This window comes from Rhamphochromis sp. 'chilingali' (assembly GCF_963969265.1).
Source record: "Rhamphochromis sp. 'chilingali' genome assembly, chromosome: 9".
In the NCBI taxonomy this organism is placed as follows: Eukaryota; Metazoa; Chordata; class Actinopteri; order Cichliformes; family Cichlidae; genus Rhamphochromis; species Rhamphochromis sp. 'chilingali'.
Window position 1 is genome coordinate 15,579,475 of NC_137936.1, and position 21,774 is coordinate 15,601,248.

General features: G+C 41.7%; 1 protein-coding gene across 1 annotated transcript; it reads right to left on the bottom strand.

The window, feature by feature from the left end:
* Positions 1–9,715: 9,715 nt before the first annotated feature.
* On the bottom strand, positions 9,716–10,558 carry LOC308402226 (trace amine-associated receptor 1-like; the record flags this gene model as incomplete). The annotated part of the gene is made up of 1 exon (XM_080890914.1): positions 9,716–10,558. One exon carries the CDS (start codon positions 10,556–10,558, stop codon positions 9,716–9,718), a length of 843 nt encoding a protein of 280 aa, XP_080747040.1.
* Between the last annotated feature and the right edge of the window lie 11,216 nt (positions 10,559–21,774).

The following is a 21,774-nucleotide window of genomic DNA, read 5'->3' on the forward strand; positions in this document are numbered from 1 at the left end:
TATGTTGTCAAGTTCAGCTTGTCAAATTCAAATTCAAATTTTATTTGTCACACACACACAACCAGACACAGTATGACATGGGGGTGAAATGCTTGTAGCTGTACAATGCCCGGCCATTAAATGACAGAAGAAAGGTTTTACAATATTTACAATTTACAGTTTACTACAAAAATTTACAAATTAACTTAGGAATTTACAGTAAAGAATGTGCAAATAGCAGAAGAGATTATAAAGATAAGGATTATAAATTATAGGAATTATAGCATTATAGGAAATTATAGGAAATGTGTGGTGGTGCGTGTGGTGACGTGTGTGAGAGTCCAGTCTTATAGTGACGTGTTTGGGAGAGTCCAGTCCTACATCTGGTTCAGGACCCGAATAGCCTGGGGGAAGAAGCTCCTCCTCATTCTCTCTGTTTTGGCCTTAAGGGAGCGGAAGCGGACCTCAACAGTGAGAAGAGTCCATTGTTGGGATGGGAGAGGTCCATCATAATCTTCCTAGCTTTGGACTTGCACCACTTGGTGTAGATGGACAGCAGGTCAGGGAGCTCTGATTGAATGATGCGTTCTGCCGAGCGCACCACCCTTTGCAGATCTCGTCTGTCCTGCTTGGTGCTGTTCCCAAACCAGGTGCAGATGTTTGCCGTCAGGACGCTCTCGATGGTGCAGGAGTAGAAGTTCTTGAGCACCTTCAGTGGCAGATGGAAGTCTCTAAGTCTTCTGAGGAAGAAGAGACGCTGACGGGCTTTCTTAACCAGGGTGTTGATGTGTCATGTCTGCGTCTTATGTTTCCTGTTTTATGTTGAAGAGGTCTTGTGTCCCTGTGTTCATCATGTTTAGTTTTACTCTTCTACTATGATGTCATTATGTTCATGTGTGTCAGCTGTTTCCCCATGTGTTCCCACTTCTCTCATTAGCCTCCTGTGTGTATTTAGTCTGTGCCTTCTCATTCAGTCTTTGTCGGATCGTCTGCGTTGTTCCCATGCCATGTACTGCGTTCAGGTTTTCATATATCCTCATCACATTGCCATGTTTGGAGTTTGTTTGTTTTTCTATTTGCCGGGGTTTTTCATAGTTCGTGTTTCCTTTCTAGTTTACCCAGTTTAGGTTATTGCTTAGTTTGCATTGTTTTCGCCCTTTTATTTTGTACTGTTCTGTCTGCCTTAATAAACGGCTCATGATCAGTTAAGTTTGAGTTTTAGAATGTCTGCACCTGGGTCCACTCTTCACACTCCAGTTTGCCTCAGCAGACAGTGACAAAACTGCTCAGCTGACTGGCCAGTCGACCACACGAGCAGTGACCCGGAAATACCGGAAATCTCTGCTGAACGTTGTACTACAGTCAGCAGAGACAGAGCTTTATACAACATGTCTTGTAGGTCACCCAGACATCCAAAGACCTCCACTGACTTGCCAGAAATGCCTTGTTAGGTAGCAGGACCCACTGTCAGATCTTATGCTCCTGCAGTGTGCTCTGGGTTCTATGGTGAAACACAAATGCCTGATATTATGTAGCTGCAATTAGCAGGCTGTTTATAGATGACAAAGGCATGCTTCTGACTGGTCCTAATTTATCACTGACCTAAACCCAGATAGGCCACAGTCTGTACAGGAGCTCACTCATGCCCTGATCCACATCTTAAAAGAGGACAATATGCACCGTGTCATAAGAAGCATATCCAGACATCATAGAAGTGAATAGGCACACTGGGCCCATACTCACTACTAGTGGTGCAACCGATCAAAAAACTCACGGTTCGGATCAGATCACGGTTTTAAGTCATGGATCGGATAAATTTTTGGATCAGCAAAAAAGACAAGACAAATGTAACTGTCCGTTTATTTAGTTAAGTATTTTTTGCCCTTTAAAAAACATTCAACTCTAGAATCATTCCACACAATTATATAAAAACAAATTAAGGTGCATTATAGGGCATTTTAATTATTTCCTTTAATGTGGGCACAATCAAAAACAACTTAAAATTCAATTTAAGGTATCATTGCTTCTTACTTTGAACATTTGGAGAATGAAATAAAAACTAGCTTATGTCCACATCATCAAAAAAGAAGAAAGAAAGCAAAGCAGATGTGAGCTTATAACTTCAATTTTTTTTTCAAAAAGATGAGGATGTCTACATTTTCTGGGGAGAGTGTAGACCTCTTTGCTGTAACTATGTCCCTTGCTGTTGAGAACACCCTCTCGCTAGGCACTTAAGTGGCAGGCACACCCAGATAGCGTCTTGTCATTATGGCAAGGTGAGGGTATTTACATTCATTACTTTTCCACTACGTCAGTGGATCACCATCCACTGGAATGCCACTTACTGCCTCATAGGATGCCACCTCCTCTTTGATGGTGTCAGCAAAAGCCTTGCTGCCCATGTCCTTCTGTACAAAAGTGTCGCCAAAAAGCTCTGCCATTGCCGACTTCTTTTGAGGAGGACTTGTGTCTGCTCCTGTTGGTGCTGCTTGACCCTACAGGGAAAGTTACTTTATTGATTAAAACAATTATTTTTTAAAAGAATATTTCATTGACATTAAAATGTGGCAATAACTTTGAAGAAAAACATTATCATTAAAAAATATATATATATATAATTTCTAAATATTTATTTTATTTACCTCTTCACAGTCTGCAGTGCCAAGACTGCTCACAGTCTCAGTAGTGAGATCACTGTATGTCCTCAGGTGTAGGGCAATGTCTAGGTGAGACAGGGACTTGAACCTTGGATCAAGTGCAGTAGTTCCGTGAAGGTTCTCCTGTAGGGCTGGTGGTGAAGTGTATCTGGGCTTCAGGTCCTCTGTAATGGTAGTCTTGACATCTCTTGTGATGGTGCTGTCTTCCTCACTTGGGACCATGGATCGTAGGATCCTTGTTTTCAGAGGCAGGATCATGGACACATGGTGCAGTTTCAGTGCTCAACAGAGTTGTAACCGCTTTGAGTGGTTTGAGCAGCTGGAGGACCTCCTCTGCCACTCTAACATCATCATCAGACAAGGTGACGATCTCTCTGACATTTTTCTTCAGGGTTTTGTCTGTTAGTGCAGAGTATATAGCTGTCTGCTGCTCATGATAACGTTCCAACATATCATAAGTAGGGATGGGTACCGGTATCCGGTGCCATGATGGCACCGGTTCTGACATAAACTTTAGTAACCAGACCAAAAAGCAGCGCACATTTCGGTGCTTTATTTCGGTGCTTTTTTTTCCCTAAGATGTCATACACTTTAGATTCTAGCCAATCATTTTACGTTTCTGAGGATAGTAGTACGTTCTTTTAGAGCAGTGCTACAGATTAAAAATGCCCGAGGCGAAGCAGTCAAAAGTCTGGCTGTACTTCACAGCAAAATATGTATACTCAGCAGCCTGCAACAAGTGCTTTAAGGTGATACTGTGATACTGTCAAAGGTGATGATGATGGCAGCAGCTGCCGTTCTTCTCTGCGTGAGTAGCTTAATGTTGTTCGTGTGTAATTTACGTTGAGTAGGCTAACCTCGTTATTACATTAGTGCATGTAAGGTGAACTAGCAAACATCATCATAGCTACATGCGGCTGTCTTCTTGCTTGATGGCAGGTACTCTCTTCACCCTGGCCAAAAAGGCTAAAATGACCAAAGAAAAAGTGGGAAACAGTTAAACATGAGAGGTTTTTGGACAAAGTTTGTGTTTTTTCCATTGATTAAGCTCTGCTTCCAGCCAAGAGTGATGCCATAAATCCCCTATAGCTGCAGAGAATGCTAACATTGTTATCTTTTTACAAAAAAACAGCTGAACATGAGAGGTTTTTGGACCAATTTTGTGTTCTCCATTCTTTAAGCGCCGGTTTGAGCACCGTTTAAGCACCGGCACCGTTTCAAAAGTTTGGCACCGGTATCGGATAAAACCTAAACGATACCCATCCCTAATCATAAGTGGAGTTCCACCTTGTTGGGACATCATGTATGAGTTTATTAGTAGGCAGTTGTAGCATATCTTGCTTGCTCTTAAGCACATGAGCAGCTGTTGAACTTTGGTGCAAGTAGGAATCCACCTTCCTTATCCTCCCAAGGAGGCGGTCCATCTTACTCACTTTCCCTTTTGGGATGCTAAATTAATTGCATGTGCAAAGCACCCTATCTGTGGGCCCAGTCCTGCCTCGTTCACGGCATTTATTTGGTTTTTAGCATTATCTGTTGTGACTGGGATATTGGTATTGGGCCTCTCTATCCTCAACTCTGCCATCGCTTCTGTCAGTAAGTGCGCCAGATTTGTACCCGTGTGACTCTTATAGAGGGGGCATGTCTGCAGTACAGGGCTTCGTATCTCCCACTCGGCTGTGATGTAATGAGCGGTCACGGTCACGTAGTTTTCCGTTGCCCTGGAGGTCCAACCATGTGTAGACTTTTTCTCCGCCACGAGCCTTGATGCTCTCTTTTTGACAGAGACCTGGATTCGCCCTGGTGAGTCGCTTCCCTTTTCTGAGCTTCTCCCCCCGGACTGTGTGTTTTTTAGCTCTCCGAGGCGGTAGCTTACCCTCAGTCTCTAAATGTAAATACAAAGTCCAACAGCTACCCTGTCCTTCCTACTTCAGCTACGAGGCTCAACTTCTGGAGATGACCGCCTCGCGAACTTCTCTGTTTGTTGTGGTTTACCGGCCACATAAATATAATAAGACTTTTATTCACGAATTTGCTGACCTTCTTGGTTCAGTTATTTTTAAATATGACTGTGTGCTTATTGTTGGTGATCTTACCATTCATATCTGCTGTAATGACGATCCGTTAGCCAAAGATTTCCTTGCATTAACAGTGAAGGTCCAGTTTCAGCTCTCCCACCTTGTGTTATCGGCATTCTGAACAGAGGAGAAAAAAGGGCCAAAGAAACACACTTACACCGATTCTTTAAGTCTCCAATGTGCGGGAACCTAGCTTGCTTTAAGAGGCCAATGATATGTTATTGGCTGAGGAGAAACTCCCTCTCTTGTAGTTTTTTTTTCTCTTTTAAATGACATCAGAAACAGCAGTATGCGACATTACGTGATGGCAGAGCTTCAGTTCATCCTTTGTCATTTTTTTTTTTTTTTTTTTTTTTTTAATAAATAGGACAGGGGGAATGAATGAGAGAAAGAGGGGGAGAGGAAGAAAGAAAACCAAAGGGGAGAAGAGACGGTGAGGGGGGGGGGGGGGGGGGGGAAGAGAGAGAAAAAAAAAAAAAAAAAAAAAAAAAAAAAAGAACTCCTGGGTCACCTGTATGGAGAAAAAAAAAAAAAAAACAAACAAAAAAAACAAACAGAGGAGACAGCAAACAACAAAGAGCAACATAATAATAGAGAAAACAAAGCACCATCACAATAAACTAGCTAGTCATAGATATCAATATTTACTAAATAATAAACGATATTGTGCAGCACGCAAGATAGACAGCGCACAGTGTGCTTTGAGGCAGCAGCCAAGAAAGCTTTAGTCCGCGTCTGTGAATACCCATGTGTGCATACCTGTGTGGATCAGCATGCTTGCATTCCAAAGGTTTCTCCATGTAGTGATCTGCTAGGGAGTGTGGGGGGGCCACAGCCCCGTCCTCCAGGGTGTGAAGCGGGTATGGAGGAGATCAAAACTCCAGACATCCAGAGGCCCCCAGAACACAAGAGACCACGGAAGACCAACAGAGGGGCAGCCGCGCCACTGTTCCAGTAAGAGCTGAGGAGAGTCCCAGATGAGGGCTCGCCCAGCAGCCGCGGAGCAGAAGTCAGGGGGAGTTGCAGTGACGCGCCCGTGAGCTCCGCCGGCCCCCAGCTGTGCCTGAGTGACCGAGCCCCAGGCCGAGAGGCCGGGGGCACCCCACCTCCAAAGGGGCCCGAGCGAGCCCCAGGCCCCAGGCCCCGACAAGCGGCCGCCAAGGAGTGAGCCGGTGTGTACCCGGACGCCCACCCCCAGACACAAAGAACCACCAACACACCGACACCTGAGGGAGTCCGCCACCGGCAGGGGAAGTGGTGGTGGGTGGAGATAGGCCTCCAAACCTTGGAGGGCCTGAGGTGTCCCCAGAGAGGTGGCGTCTGATACCCAACCTGACATATAGACACAGACATACAGGCACCCACAGACACAAACATCCATTCCCACCCTCATGCTCTCATATGCACTCACTCCACACTCAACCAACGTGGAGACAGACATAAAGAGACGCTGTACACACAATCACACTCCCCAAGCGTACTCTACAAACCGGGTCTAGGTACCCTTGCCCCTGGAGGGGGGAATTGCACCCAGACCCAGGTGGTGTTACCCTTTTCCCTGCGGTGGGGAGAGGCAGACCACCCCGACTCCGCAGCAGCAGGGAGGCCCCACACCCCAGACCGCAGTCAGACGGCCAACTCCTCCTACTAGCCCTCCCGCTCCAGCAGGCCGCAGAGAATGGGAGTGGGAGAAGACTCCAAACCTCCCCCCACCCGCTCATTGTAGTGTTGATGCATATGTGTTCTAAGGTGTAATTAAAACCCAGGAGGGCATGGAGCTACCTGCCAAGGAGCAGCAGGTAAGCCCCTCCCTTCCTTCCCTCCCCATCTCCAGCTGCCTCCCTCCTCCCGCTCCTCCACAACCACCCACACATGCAGGGCCTTGGAGTGGGGGTATGTCACCAGGGTGCAGAGGAGGCTACCCCCCCCCCCCCTCTGTCCCCTTCTGGCTGCCTCTGCCTCAATTTTATCCCACAACTTAGACATTCACATTATTCACACTCTCATTACACATACATATAGGATCTTGGGGGTGGGCACAATCACGGAGTCCAAATTACCATCAGGGTGTATACCTCACCCCTGACGTCGTTGCCCACCTCTCAATTTTAAATACACTTAGTCATTGAGGGCTAGCAGGAGGGACTATGCGCTTGTAGTCAGACCTTAACTGGCCCAACAACATGCAGGTGTGTGATAATGTGTCACACTCAGGTGCAGAGAGAATAGCAGAAATACTCAACTTTGGAACACAAAGCAAACCTGATGCACACGCACACATTCTCTCACACACAAGAAGAGGGAATAAGAGAGTGAAAGAGGGGAAAAGGTTTACTGCATTTATACTCCCACTTTTAAGACAGTGAAATGAAAAAGCTTTTTTGTGGGTGGCATAAACATATTTTATCTCAGTGTTGCTGTTCAGATTCATGATTCAGTTTCTTTGATGGGAACACGTGTGTTATGTGTCGCCTGAAAAAAAGTTGTTCCCATGTTCAATATATATTTAGTTTTCCTGTTGAGATATACTGTGTGTATGTATGTACTAGGGGTGCAACGATATTCGTATCGATATTGAACCGTTCGATACAGTGCTTTCGGTTCGGTACGCATATGTATCGAACAATACAAAATTTGTAATTTATTTTATCAACTTTCCTTCTGATGATGCTGTCTGTGTTGAGCGCTCAGTGAATCTGCGTTCGACTACTCATTCAGATCTGGCGTTTGGAATTATTTTGGTTTTCATGTGACGTATGACCCTGAAGGTAAGCGAGTCATGGATTAAAGTAAAACAGTATGTTGGATGTGCCATGCAATGCTCAATTACATTGGTGTGAACTAGTGTGTTAGCGCAGTTAGCTCGTTAACGTGTTGGCCGTCTAGCCCCATGCACGGGGCGATCGGCGGTAGCTCGTTAACGGAGATTTGCCGTGTTGTGGCGTTAAGGTCATTTCAACGAGATTAACCTGAAAGCACTAGTGGGAACACAACGAATATGACTGCACATTTACGCCGACATCATCCTAGTGCAAAGACAAGTGGAAGCAGAAAAAAAACAAGCAAGCATGCTACTAACTTTAGCCGAGTCATTTAGACAGCTGTTAGCACATGATTCTCCTTATATGTTTAATATGCTGCTGAGAATATAGCCCAGAAGAAGTGGATAGTATAGCTTTTATTTTGGAAAGAGACATTTCTCTGTAATAAACTCTCTTTTCCAAAGATGAGTGATTCCTCAATCAGATACAGGGCTCGCAATATCGCTAGCCCAACGTCCCGGGGCTAGCGATTTTTTCAGTCGGGCTACCAAAATCTATCTCTGCCCTGCCCGTCGGGCTATTGTAGGAAGGAAAAATATATGTCAATGCTTTTGCATTCTTTCGGAAATGTAGCTGGGTAATTATGTCATTGGCATCGGTGAGCCACTGTCAATATGTGACATATTGAAATCGCGTTTGAATTTGCGCTTGTTTTTTTGCTTTCACTTTGCAATCGCGCGAACTGTGTATAGAGGGCGACAGCACTGATCTGTGAGTGATGATAATTTGTGCACCAATTCCTCTGACATCGTCTTATTAATCGTTAGCTTACTATGCAAACATGACAAGTGAAATCTCCCGCAGCTTAAACATGTGAGAGGTTGATCGCGCAGAGAATCGCTGAGCTTATGTGAGTGAGTGTGTAAAAGCAGCAGGATTTATATTTGACTACGATAACCTAGATGACTGAGAACCTTCACAGACAGATATATATTTTAGTTCTGCTGAGCCAAATAAGAGAGGTCAGGGTGAAGAAGTGACAGCCAAAGAAAAGCTTACCACAAAACGGAGAAGTTATGACAAATCAGACTATAAGGCAAAAAGAAAGTGCAGCTTTATGGTTTCATGGACAAAAGAATTTCTGTGGCTGCAATATGACGAGCTAAATAACCAGGGCTGCACATAAGTGGTCCGCAGGTGCGCATTCGCTGTCAAAATAAAAAACACGCACAAGGGTTAGGGTTAAATTTAAAAACTGTACTTTTGAGTTAAAATATATATTTATAATTTTAATAAATGACAAATTAAAAAGGCATGAACATTTTTTTTGTATCGAAAAAATATCGAACCGTGACACCAAAGTATCGAACCGAACCGAACCGTGAATTTTGTGTATCGTTGCACCCCTAGTATGTACGTATGTTTGTAAATGAAAAATTAATAAAAACAGACTTTTTGGGTTAATTTAGTGTGAGCAATGAAAAATGTCACCATCCTAAGGCAGTAATTATGGGAAAATATCATGTCACTACTGTTGTTGCTCTTTTATTGTTTTCTGCTCCAAACATCTTTACCTTATGTATTTGCCAAGTGCTAAAGTTAGACCTTTCTTAGAGCTGGTTGGGAGAAAGTTAGCTCTGTGTACAAGCAGACAAGCTTAAGGAATACAGATTCAACAGTCATTCATACGTTTAATTAGGGATTCTGTGTTGTCGTGTTTCATTTACACAGTACACACAAGGGAAGTGGACTAAACACCTGTAATTACAGACAAGCAGACACGCAGACAAGCTTAGGGAATAAGGATTCAACAGTCATTCACACCTTTAATTAGGGACTCTGTGTTGTCTTGTTTCATTTACACAGTACACACTTAATTTTTTTTTAAAAAAGAGACAGAATTATTATAACAATTATGTACATGTTTATTGTAACATTATATGCTGTTTGTCAACAAGGTCTTCTATAAGGGCAATACAGAAGTAGTAGTAGAAGAATGATCATTTGTGTCATGCTCACTTTTAACAGCCATTCAATATATCTTCATATTTTATAGAAACGTGATAATTACATGAACAAGCTCATTAACAGTGTACTGATAAAATCTGTACATAGGCAGTTCAGTCTGTGCATAGTGACAGTTGACTTACATAGTTGAAACTGTAATGAACAACATAGAGAAGATCAACTGTGGTGATATTTACTCTTATTGATATAATTCATAATATATATATAGCTGTCAGTGTAGTTTTATGTTAGTAACATCACCTTGAAATATTTTTCCAGAAATTATCATTTTAAAAGCTCTTCTAAACCAAGTGTAAAAGAAAGCATAAATAAAGGGATTGAGCATTGAGTTAGAAACTGCAAACCAGTTAAATGGTTCAAGAAGCACATCAAGTATAAAACTATCCAGAGGAACAAATGAATAACTAAGAAAAAGAGGAACCCAAAAAATTAAAAATATTCCAATAACTATGGTTAATGTCTTTGTGGCCTTTCTCTCCGTACTGGAAACTGCTTTAGACTTTGTGTTCTGAGAAATTGTATTATGGATGCTGCGTGCCTGCCTCAGTGCAACAACAAGAATTTTGGTGTACATGAAAAGTAAAACTATTGTTGGGATATAATATACTACCACTGATGCGGCAATGAGAGCGAAAACGCAACTTGTGTCACATTCGTCTAAAATAAAAAACAGCAGGAAGACAAAAATTCCACACAAGATAGCAACAGCCCAACTTCCAAGGCCCATCTTCATGGCAACACAATCAGTTATTTTAGTTTTATATATCAGAGGGTGGCAAACAGCATAATATCGATCAACAGAAATACAGCACAAATTTAATAAGGAAGATACACCCATTGTTACATCCATTGTGCTTCTTAAGTTGCACAGTAAACTGTATATATACAAACATGGCTTTAGAGACACTGTCATGCTCAAAGGAAATATTAAAGCACCAATTAGTAGATCAGCCACAGCCATAGAGAGGATAAGGTAGTTTTTAGGAGTGTGGAGATATCTAAAGTAAATTATAGAAATTATCACAAGAAGATTTCCACATATTGTAAGAAGCATAAATGAGCTGAGGACAACATATAATAACACACATAATTTGTTCTTTTGTGAATCGCAGAGAAGGAAGCTCACAGTATTAACAGTCACATTGAATAACTCCATGACTCCCTGTCACAGCCCTGGAACAAGTTTCAATTTTCAGCATTCAAAAAAACATTTCTTTCTCTGTTCTCATGAACAAACAAACAAACAATGCATTCTTTAGGTTGTCTACATACCTGTATGAGGTTGTCTACATACCTGTATGAGGAGTGTGTTAAGAGACTTTTAACATGACAGTCACATGACTGTAACATTTCTCAGCTAATTAGAATAACGAATACATTATGCACTTGTCCAATTAAAAGTGAGAAACGTATGGCCGTTGCTGACATCACAAGTAGTGATGAGTTTGCATGTGTGTTTATGCATGATTTGTATTGTCATCCCAAATTAGATGAACTGGCAATAACTATTTGTGGCCACTTCTAATAAAAACAATTTGTTTTTAAGGTGATAGTGTACAGTTGACCTTTTTCATTGTTTGTTAACACCTGAGCACTGATAGCACAACATCTGCAGACACTATAGAAAAGCATGTCCATGATGATGAGTGCTAATATTGTTGTATCATCAGCAAGCGTGTTGATCTGATCTGTGCTGAATTTGGCAGTGCAGTAATCTGTCACCACAGTAAAGAGCAGTTGACAAAGTACTCAGCCCAGAGTGCAGCCCTGCTTTGGTGATTTCTTACTGCCAACACATACTGTCTGCTGTCTTTCTGGCAATAAGTCCAAAATACAATTACAGCATGAGATAATAAAACTGAGCAGAGACAGCTTCACCATCTGCTTCAAGCTGATTTTGTTAAAGCAGGGGTAGGCAACTCCAGGCCTCGAGGGCCGGTGTCCTGCAGGCTTTAGATATCACCCTGGGTCAATACACCTGAATCAAATGATTAGTTCATTATCAGTCCTCTGGAGAACTTCAATACATGTCAAAGAGGTCATTTAGCCATTTAAATCAGCTGTGTTGGATCAAGGACACATCTAAAACCTGTAGGATTCTGGCCCTCGAAGCCTGGAGTTCGACACCTGTGGTCTACATGCTCTTCCAGAGGGGTCCAGTGAGATCGAGGAGGGGGTAAGATTTTTAAAGTGACTGATTAACACTTAAAATCGAGCCAATTAATTATTTAAAAGAATATAGACCTCTTGTGCTGAAGGTAATTTAATCTGAAAGGAAGTGTTAAAACCAATGTTTATAACATGAATATAAATAAGAACAGTGATTATTCTGCAGAGTATTCTGCAGAGTAAATTCTGCATTATTTTAATATCATTATTCTGCCTGAAGTAAATATTTGAGAATAAAGAAATGATGACGCTCCACAGCTTTCATTCAGTTAGTCAAACCTACTCAACCTGAATATCTGAGCTCATCAGGGAACATTATCAGAAGTTCTGGGTGAGGATGGAAGACCTCAGATATGGGGACATGATGAGCATGACCCCTACCTTCAAAGGATGCAGGATTTATGGCCTAAAGAAAAAACAGAAAGGAAGACAACAACAACTTGGGAAAGGAGTAATCATGCCTTCACAGATTTGAAAAAGGAGGAAAACATATCTCTGAAAGATCAGAGAGTTTAAAAGCTTACATGCTTATGCTTTAAGAACAAAAAAGAGGAGAAAAAAAGAAGAGATGGGAGACTCAGAAGAAGAAATCTGTATCACTGGAAGATTCTCACTTTAAATTGGACCTTTGGAGATGTGAGATGGGATAGAGGTAAGGCAACTTTCTCTGGAGGTACTGGCCAATCACCAATAAACAATCGCTTTTGCCTTAACTGTATCTGCCCTGCGCTTTTCCCCTTTTCCAGAGGTGGGACCAAGTCATTGTTTTGCAAGTCTCAAGTAAGTCTCAAGTCTTTATCCTCAAGTCTCAAGTCAAGTCTCAAGTAATGTCAGGCAAGTCAGAGTCGAGTCTCAAGTCACTGGTGTAAAAGTCCGAGTCAAGTCACAAGTCTGAAACTTTGAATTTCAAGTCCTTTCGAGTCTTTAAAAAAAAACAAACGAAAAAATAATTTTGCAGTTATATGCTAAATGTAAATATACACAAATTGTGAAATTGCACCTCTTTAAAATGCAGCTCAATTAAACCTAGCTCCAAGAATAATTTTCACCGACAGTTCTGAGATAAGCTGCATGTTATTCTTGGATGCGGTTGTAGGACCAGCTTTAAAATCGCATGACAAAAATATCATACACATTAAAAAAAACTGTATCACCAACGTAGCCTGGACAACATTTGCTAGTTGGATGAAGTCAGCTATATCATCTTAGCATATTTATATGCATATTTATAATTATACGGTTCTTGGAGTGAGTGCACACACTCATGAAGTTTAGTAACTTCAGGTCACTGCAACAAGCCCAGGTACAGATTACCGACGGATGGGTACAGGACCTTGAAATGCACCGTGTAGAACGAAAGACCATCGTACGTATCATAAGTTTACCAGTCTCACAAATTGTCGTCATAAATACACATTCGTTAACCGTTTATTAATAGGACCTTTGAGCTCAACGGTAATTAATTAGTAGTGGAAATAATTTCTGGTACCCATCACAGAAATGTAGCAGTGACAATAATACTGTATGCTGTAATCGTACTGGGCAATTAGTGATACAAAAAACCTGTTTTATCCTGTGAATAAAAGTATATGTTTTTGTCAATGTACCATAATAACAGAAGCGAAACGCAATATTGTGTCAGGACAATTCACTATTTATGCACAATAAATAAAGGAGCATAGCGCGACAATTTCTGTTCAGCGCCAGACTTGCTTGTAACCTATATCACCAATTATGTTAAGAAAAATGACGTATTAACTACTAAAAAACACTGACCTTCGTGTAAATGCTTGGAGCAGACTAACATGTGAGCCGGAGTGTTCTGGGACGTTATATTTGATCTTTGAATGGCTGCAATCCAGGCCATCCGTCGCGTCTTTGTTACTTCGGAAACATGGCTTGAACAATTTCTCTTCAACGACGTAATCCGATAACAACCGATCTCTTTACCTGTCGGTTTCCCGTGGCTGTCATGCGACCGGCTATTGCAGTTAATAATACAACGGCTTCTTGACATTTTTGTGTTTCTTTTTATCGCTGTATAACTGATTTTAATTGAAAGCCTGCGTGCGCTAGTACCGCTTGCCACGAGTTCCCAGAATCCTTTGCGGTTCTACCCGTGAATGACGTCACATTTTCAATCTCTATATAATATGCCTGTTAAATTTTATATTTGGGGTAAAATATCAAGTCTTTTCAAGTAAACCGGTTCAAGTCCAATTCAAGTCCCAAGTCATTGGTGTAAAAGTCCAAGTCAAGTCACAAGTCTTAGAACATTTTTTCAAGTCAAGTCTAAAGTCATAAAATTAATGACTCGAGTCTGACTCGAGTCCAAGTCATGTGACTCGAGTCCACACCTCTGCCCTTTTCACAATGAACCCTAGGAATTTTACTGTCTCAACGTGACATAGAGGCATTTCCAAAAGACACTGGTGAACCAGAAGGACATCGGACTTATGCTCCTGGACAGACTTTGAGAAAATACGAATGTCATCAAGGTAAACAGGCACAAAATGATTAATGAAGTCATGTAGCATGTCATTGAAAAGGGGTTAGAAAACTGGGGAGACATTAGCCAAAAAAAGTATGGCAATATTCAAAGTGGTCCAGATGTGTCTAAAAGGCTGCTTTCTATTAATCACTCTCTTTAATTCTTATCAGGTGGTAGGTTTGGTGAACAGTGACGCACCCTAAAAGAGCTGAAAAGCAGAGGACAAAAAAGGCAGAGGATATTTAGTTTTAACAGTAATTTTGTTTATCCCACAGAAATCAGTGACAGAAGTGTTACTGTCTTAAGTGACAGATGATTCCAGCGGCTAGTGTACTGTACAATCAAAATTGCTCCCAACAAACATAGATGTTTACATCAGCACTGTAACTTGCACTATTTTATCAACCGATTCACACTACAACCTGGGTTTGCCTCTTATCTGTATTCAATTTTATTTAATTCTAATAACTGTACAGTACTCTGTTTTTGGTAACTATTGTCCTTGATGTAAATATGTAAAACAAAATGTGTATTTTTCTGTTCTGTGACCTGTGTACTGTTTGTTTGTATATGTGTTTTAAATTAAATGATGATTCTATTCTATTCTATTCTATTCTATTCTATTCTATTCTAGTGAATTGGTTATGTAACTATATAGATGGCTTGAGATGAATGGAGCATCTGGTAGCAGAATGATTGTGCAATCATATGGAAGCAGCAGTGGTGGTGTAAGTGAGAGGGTGAGATCTTTACTAAATACCTCAGCAAGGTCATGATATACTTCTTGTACAGTTATGAATACTAAATCTACCAGGGGAGTGGCTGACTTTAAACACTGTTGGAGACAATCGAGGTTCCACCCAGAAATACTGTTTTTCTTAAATCAATGTGAAGATTATGCAAACTGCCATTAGACAGAACAGAGGTACAGCGCTTAGGAAAGAGAGAGACAGAAAGTGGTAAGTCAATCGGCGAGGACAGAGGGATTCTGCCAATTATGAGGCACAGTAGTCTGTTTTCTGGAAATGGCATTCCAGTGACTCAAAATTAGGGGTGGGTTTTTATAATCGATTCATCGATTAAAATCGATTCTGGCTTGGATAACGTAAAATCAATTCATTAAAATCCTGAATCGATTTTTTAATATAAATTTATTTTGCCCAAAATGCCAGAATCTCTGGTGAAATCTCACAAAATTTCAAGAACCACCAAACAGTTAAGACAGTAAATGAGAGCAGGAACACGGATTCTGCACATAGACTTAAACACACAGCGCGACCCGCGGATCAGAATCAGTTAGATGTCGCCTTTCTCACAGTCGGGGCTGAAAGCCGACAGCTCACTGATTCTGATCTGTCGGCGGGTCCGCGCTTTGTGTTCACGCCCTTTATGCGCCGATTCTAAAGCTGTTAGTTTGATCTCTCTCCAAACAATATTGACCGAACCAGCAGCAAAAGAAGATCCAAACGCTTCACATAAAATCGTCATGAATTCACTCTGACTTTTACTGTTTTGCTTCCACCGCGATGCACAGCTCTCTCTCTCTCTCTCTCTGTACTTCAAGAACAGTTTCCCTTTCGTCATTATTCGCTTGCTTGTTACGCACAAGTCTACTGTTGTTTACAGCGCTGTCGGCCGCTGTTTTTTTCCCTTTTACATTCTTCCGAAAAGAAAACCTCATTTCTGCTGTTCAATACTGAACAAATTTAAACTTTTCAAAATTATTCAAAATGCAAAACGCTTAACGTGTCTCTAATAAGACTGCTGTAACTTCAGAGGTGATGTTCATATGTTGATTAATGGTTTTCTTTCGTTTTTGATGTACTGCAGAATATTTTTATAAATCCCAGGCCAGGAAAACCTTCATGTTTTTCTGTGTTTTATCTTCAGCTACTTTGACACAAAGGCATCTGCTGTGACGCTTACACCTGTGATAAAGTCTTGCGTGTGTCAGCTTCCTTTTTATAGATACAAAAATATGTAAATGTACTGATCTGAATTATAATATTTCTGACTGTCAAAATTTCCCAGATTTAAATCGAATCGAATCGAATTAAATCGAATCGTGGATCGAATCGATTCGGGACCTTGTGAATCGGAATTGAATCGATTCTAGAAATCAGTGACGATACCCAGCCCTACTCAAAATGGTACTGAGTAGTGTTTATGGTATAAGGCATATATATATTTATAAGGCATAACTGAGCTCCTGGACACTCTGAGGGGAAACCTGGCAGCATCAGATGGACTGAAATATAATGCATCAGAGGTATTGTATTGGTCAGCCGACTGTGGAGGGCAGTCAGTGGTGTCACTTCCTTAATCCTCCAGGAACTGCCTGCATATTCTTCCCACACAAGGCCACGAACTGCGTGCAGCATTCGATACTGTTGACCATAATATCCTATTAGAGCGATTAGAACATGCTGTAGGTATGTATCATATCTATCTAATAGACTACAATTTGTACATGTAAATGGAGAGTCCTCTTCACACACTGAGGTTAATTATGGAGTTCCACAGGGTTCAGTGCTAGGACCAATTCTGTTTACACTATACATGCTTCCCCTACGCAGTATCATTAGAAGACATAGCATACATTTTCACTGCTATGCAGATGACACCCAGCTCTATCTATCCATGAAGCCAGATAACACACATCAATTAGTTAAACTGCAGGAATGTGTTAAAGACATAAAGACCTGGATGGCCGCTAACTTTCTGCTTCTTAATTCAGATAAAACTGAGGTTATTGTACTCGGCCCTGAAAAGCCTAGAAATATGGTATCTAACCAGATTCTTACTCTGGATGGCATTACCTTGGCCTCCAGTAACGCTGTGATGAACCTTCAAATCATTTTTGACCCGGATATGTCCTTCAACACACATATTAAACAAATATGTAGGACTGCTTTCTTCCATTTGTGCAACATCTCTAAAGTTAGAAATATCCTGTCTCAGAGTGATGCTAAAAACTAGTTCATCCATTTATTACTTCCAGGCTGGACTACTGCAATTCGTTATTATCAGGATGTCCAAAAACACTCCCTGAAAAGCCTTCAGCTAATCCAAAATGCTGCAGCAAGAGTACTGACAGGGACTAGAAAGAGAGAGCATATTTCTCCTGTTTTGGCTTCCCTTCATTGGCTTCCTGTTAAATCCAGAATTGAATTCAAAATCCTGCTCCTCACATACAAGGTCTTAAATAATCAGGCCCCATCTTATCTTAATGACCTTGTAGTACCATATCACCCTATTAGAGCACTTCGCTCTTGCTCTGCAGGCCTACTTGTTGTTCCTAGAGTATTTAAAAGTAGAATGGGAGGGAGAGCCTTCAGTTTTCAGGCCCCTCTTCTGTGCAACCAGCTTCCAGTTTGGATTCGGGAGACAGATGCGCAGAGCCATTGCAGGGGGGTCGGGGAATGAATAAAAACAAAAGAATGCTTGGACACTGGACAGGATAATGGACAGGTTTTTGACGGGTCTCCCACACAAATGCAAAGCAAGAGATGAAGGATTCCCAAATATGTTTCCAAACAAACTTCCTTTCAAGCCAAATACTAGAAAATATGAAGAAGCATATCTTCCCTTTGGCTTCACCTGCACAAGTGCCAAGGTAGGTCTCTGCGACAGAATTAGTTTCCCCTGCGTCACGCAAAAACAGAATCCCACATTCTTGATTTTTAGTTCACAAACACTTCCTGTAATGACTAACTACTCCTGACATTTTGGAGATGTTAGCTGTTTATACAGTAAAGTTACAGTGGGATACAAATAATATCAGGCTGATCCTGCCATAACTTGTTCCCCCTGTACAAATCACGGACAAACTATTGTTAGGTGGTGGAGGGTTGCGAAGATTTTTCTTGTAAAACAAAGGGGGACCTTGAAAAAAGTTTGGGAACCACTGCATTAGAAGATACCAGGCCCTCAAGCTAACCTAGTGAAGTCTGTTTCTGATTGTTTAGTCAGACACCAGAGTCTGAATGCATGTGAATGGGTAAATGTGAGAATGAGGTAAAGTGCCTTTACATGATCCATTCAATAATCTACTTTTTTACTATGTACAGCACTTTGGCCAACCTGTGTTGTTTTTAAATGTGCTTTTATGAAGAGGAAGGGAGAGAGGACGGTCCCTTCTGGTGCCGTCCTCTCTCCCTTCCTCTTCACCCTCTACACGACAGATTTCAGCCACTGCACAGAGACCTGCCATCTTCAGAAGTTTTCTCTGCAGCGGTTGGATGCATCAGCAGAGATGATGAGACAGAGTACCGGGCTGTGGTCGACTCCTTTGTCACGTGGTGGGAGCAGAATTGTCTTCAGCTCAACGTGGCAAAGACCAAGGAACTGATCGTGGACTTCAGGAAGACCAGGAAACACTCGACCCCTGTTTCAATCCAGGGGGTCAATATTGACATTGTGGAGGACTACAAATACCTTGGAGTATACATTGACAATAAACTGGACTGGGCGAAAAACACCACAGCACTTTACAGGAAGGGCCAGAGTCTCTATTTTTTGAGGCGACTGAGGTCCTTCAACATCTGCCGAACAATGCTCAGGATTTTCTACAAGTCTGTTGTAGATAATTCCCTCTAAGCTTTTCACCAAGTTGACGGATCTAGGACTCAGCTCATCACTGTGTCAGTGGATCCTCAACTTCCTCACAGACAGACCCCAATCAGTGAGGGTGGGAAAACAAGTCTCCCCCTCCATCTCACTCAGCACTGGAGTGCCTCAGGGCTGTGTTTTAAGCCCCCTGCTGTACTCACTGTACACTTATGACTGTGTAGCCACATCCGACACCACCTCCATTGTCAAGTTTGCTGACGACACTGCTGTTGTGGGCCTGATCTCCGACAACATCGAGACGGCCTACCTGGAGGAGATTAGGAACCTGGAGACCTGGTGCCAGGAGAATAACCTCCTCCTAAACATCAGCAAGACTAAGGAGCTGATCGTGGACTTCACTACAAAGCAGGCGAGGAATTACAAACCCCTCATCATCAGTGGCACGCCAGTGGAGAGAGTGGACAGTTTCCGATACCTGGGTGTCCACATCACTCAGGACCTCTCATGGTCCTGCCACATCAACACCCTGGTTAAGAAAGCCCGTCAGCGTCTCTTCTTCCTCAGAAGACTTAGAGACTTCCATCTGCCACTGAAGGTGCTCAAGAACTTCTACTCCTGCACCATCGAGAGCGTCCTGACGGCAAACATCTGCACCTGGTTTGGGAACAGCACCAAGCAGGACAGACGAGATCTGCAAAGGGTGGTGCGCTCGGCAGAACGCATCATTCAATCAGAGCTCCCTGACCTGCTGTCCATCTACACCAAGCGGTGCAAGTCCAAAGCTAGGAAGATTATGATGGACCTCTCCCATCCCAACAATGGACTCTTCTCACTGTTGAGGTCTCGGAAGCGCTTCCGCTCCCTTAAGGCCAAAACAGAGAGAATGAGGAGGAGCTTCTTCCCCCAGGCTATTCGGGGCCTGAACCAGGTGTAGGACTGGACTCTCCCAAACACGTCACTATAAGACTGGACTCTCACACACGTCACCACACGCACCACCACACATTTCCTATAATGCTATAATTCCTATAATTTATAATCCTTATCTTTATAATCTCTTCTGCTATTTGCACATTCTTTACTGTAAATTCCTAAGTTAATTTGTAATTTTTGTAGTAAACTGTAAATTGTAAATATTGTAAAACTTTTCTCCTGTCATTTAATGGTCGGGCATTGTACAGCTACAAGCATTTCACCCCCATGTCATACTGTGTATGGTTCTGTGTGTGTGACAAATAAAATTTGAATTTGAATTTGGCCAGTGCAATCTTCTATGCCGTTGTGTGCTGGGGGAGCAGGCTGAGGGTCGCTGATGCTAACAGACTCAATAAACTGATCTGTAAGGCCAGTAATGTTGTAGAGATGGAGCTGGACTCCCTTAAGGTGGTGTCAGAGAGGCGGATGTTGTCCAAAATAAAGACAATGTTGGATAATACCTCCTACCCACTCCATGACATGCTGGTCAGTCACAGGAGCATTTTCAGTGAGAAACTGAGAGTACCAAAAAGCACCACTGAACGACATAGGAAAACCTTCCTGTCTGTGGCCATCTCCCTGTACAATTCACCCACTTAACACACTGTATACTGCAATAGCTACACCCTTTTTGCACACACTCTCCTCTTGGACCAACAGATATTGATCCTGCTGGTGGTTTAAAGCCCTGTCCAGCTTTTCAAGAGTAATTACCTGTCTCCTGTCATCTCACAGCAAACTGTCTGGCATTCTGTCAATGCCAAGTATTGATGTGCCATACTGGAAAAGGTGAACAACTGTTGTGTGCAGATATTACCTAACACTACCAGTAGTGACACTGACCCGAGCCAAATGCAAATCTAGTAAGAAAGATGAAAAGAGAAAAAAAAAAGTTTGGTAGTTGCTTTATTGTTTGCCCGCTAGTAGACCTGTTGTTAATTTCATTACCACCAAAGAAAGATTAAACTAATTAACAAACCCCTATGCTATTTAACTGACCATTAACATAATAATAACAATAATAATAATAATTAGTTTGATTTTTAGCAATTTTCTGGAAGAGAATGACATTCATACAGCTCATACTGACATCTTCAAGTGCTACAAGCCACATTTTAAACATTTGTGTACATCACATCACTAATGAACCTAACATATGTCTTTGGATTGTACAAGGTAAATGTAGGGCCCAGAACAAATTCTTATTGGCACAGTGAGAGCATGCAAAGTCTTAGAGAACCACTGCACTCAAAAAAAGGAAATTCCTACTTTTGTTAAGTCTGGATTGACAATCCACAATCGAGGTAGTTTGCAGTGGGTTCTCTCTGGGTACTCTGGTTTCCTCCCACGGTTAAAAGTTATGCAGTTATTTTCACCAATTAGGGTAATTGGTGAAAGTTCTCTCTGTGTTAGCCCTGCAATAGGCCTGTGACGTGTCCATGATGTACCCTGGGTCTCACCCTATCACATCTGGGATAGGCCCCAGGCCCCCCTCAGCCCTGATAAAGATAAGATCAATGGATGGAGTGGAATTTGTTATAAATCCATTAAACTTTTATGTTAACCAGACTCCATACTTTGTTGAACATTGTGTAATATAAAGATAAAATGTAGTTTTCAAGTGACCACGTAGTAATGGGGTAAAAGTTATGAATAGTGTTGGAATAAATTGAGACAATTGTGAAGGATTAAAATATTCCAAGAGCTCCAATTACTTCATCTAAACATGTTTCAGTCACATTGTATCAACACAAAATACACAGGTTTATCGAATATGAATAACTTGTGTTGATTTAACTTTGTTGTTTAAGTTACTGCTAAAGCAAAACATCTGTGTGCAACCAGTGTCCACTATGTGGACATAGTATGCATCATCGTGTGCTGCACATCAATGCTGCACCTTATCCCAGCTGTAAAATTTTCAAGATTCTTTCAAAAGACGCCTCAGTAAGTAGATAATTTGAAGTTCTATTTTTGTTCACATTGTGACCCTGACTCTTACACAGTGATTATGGCAGCATTTCATGTTCTATTTGTTGTTAGATATTCTTTTTTGTTCTAAT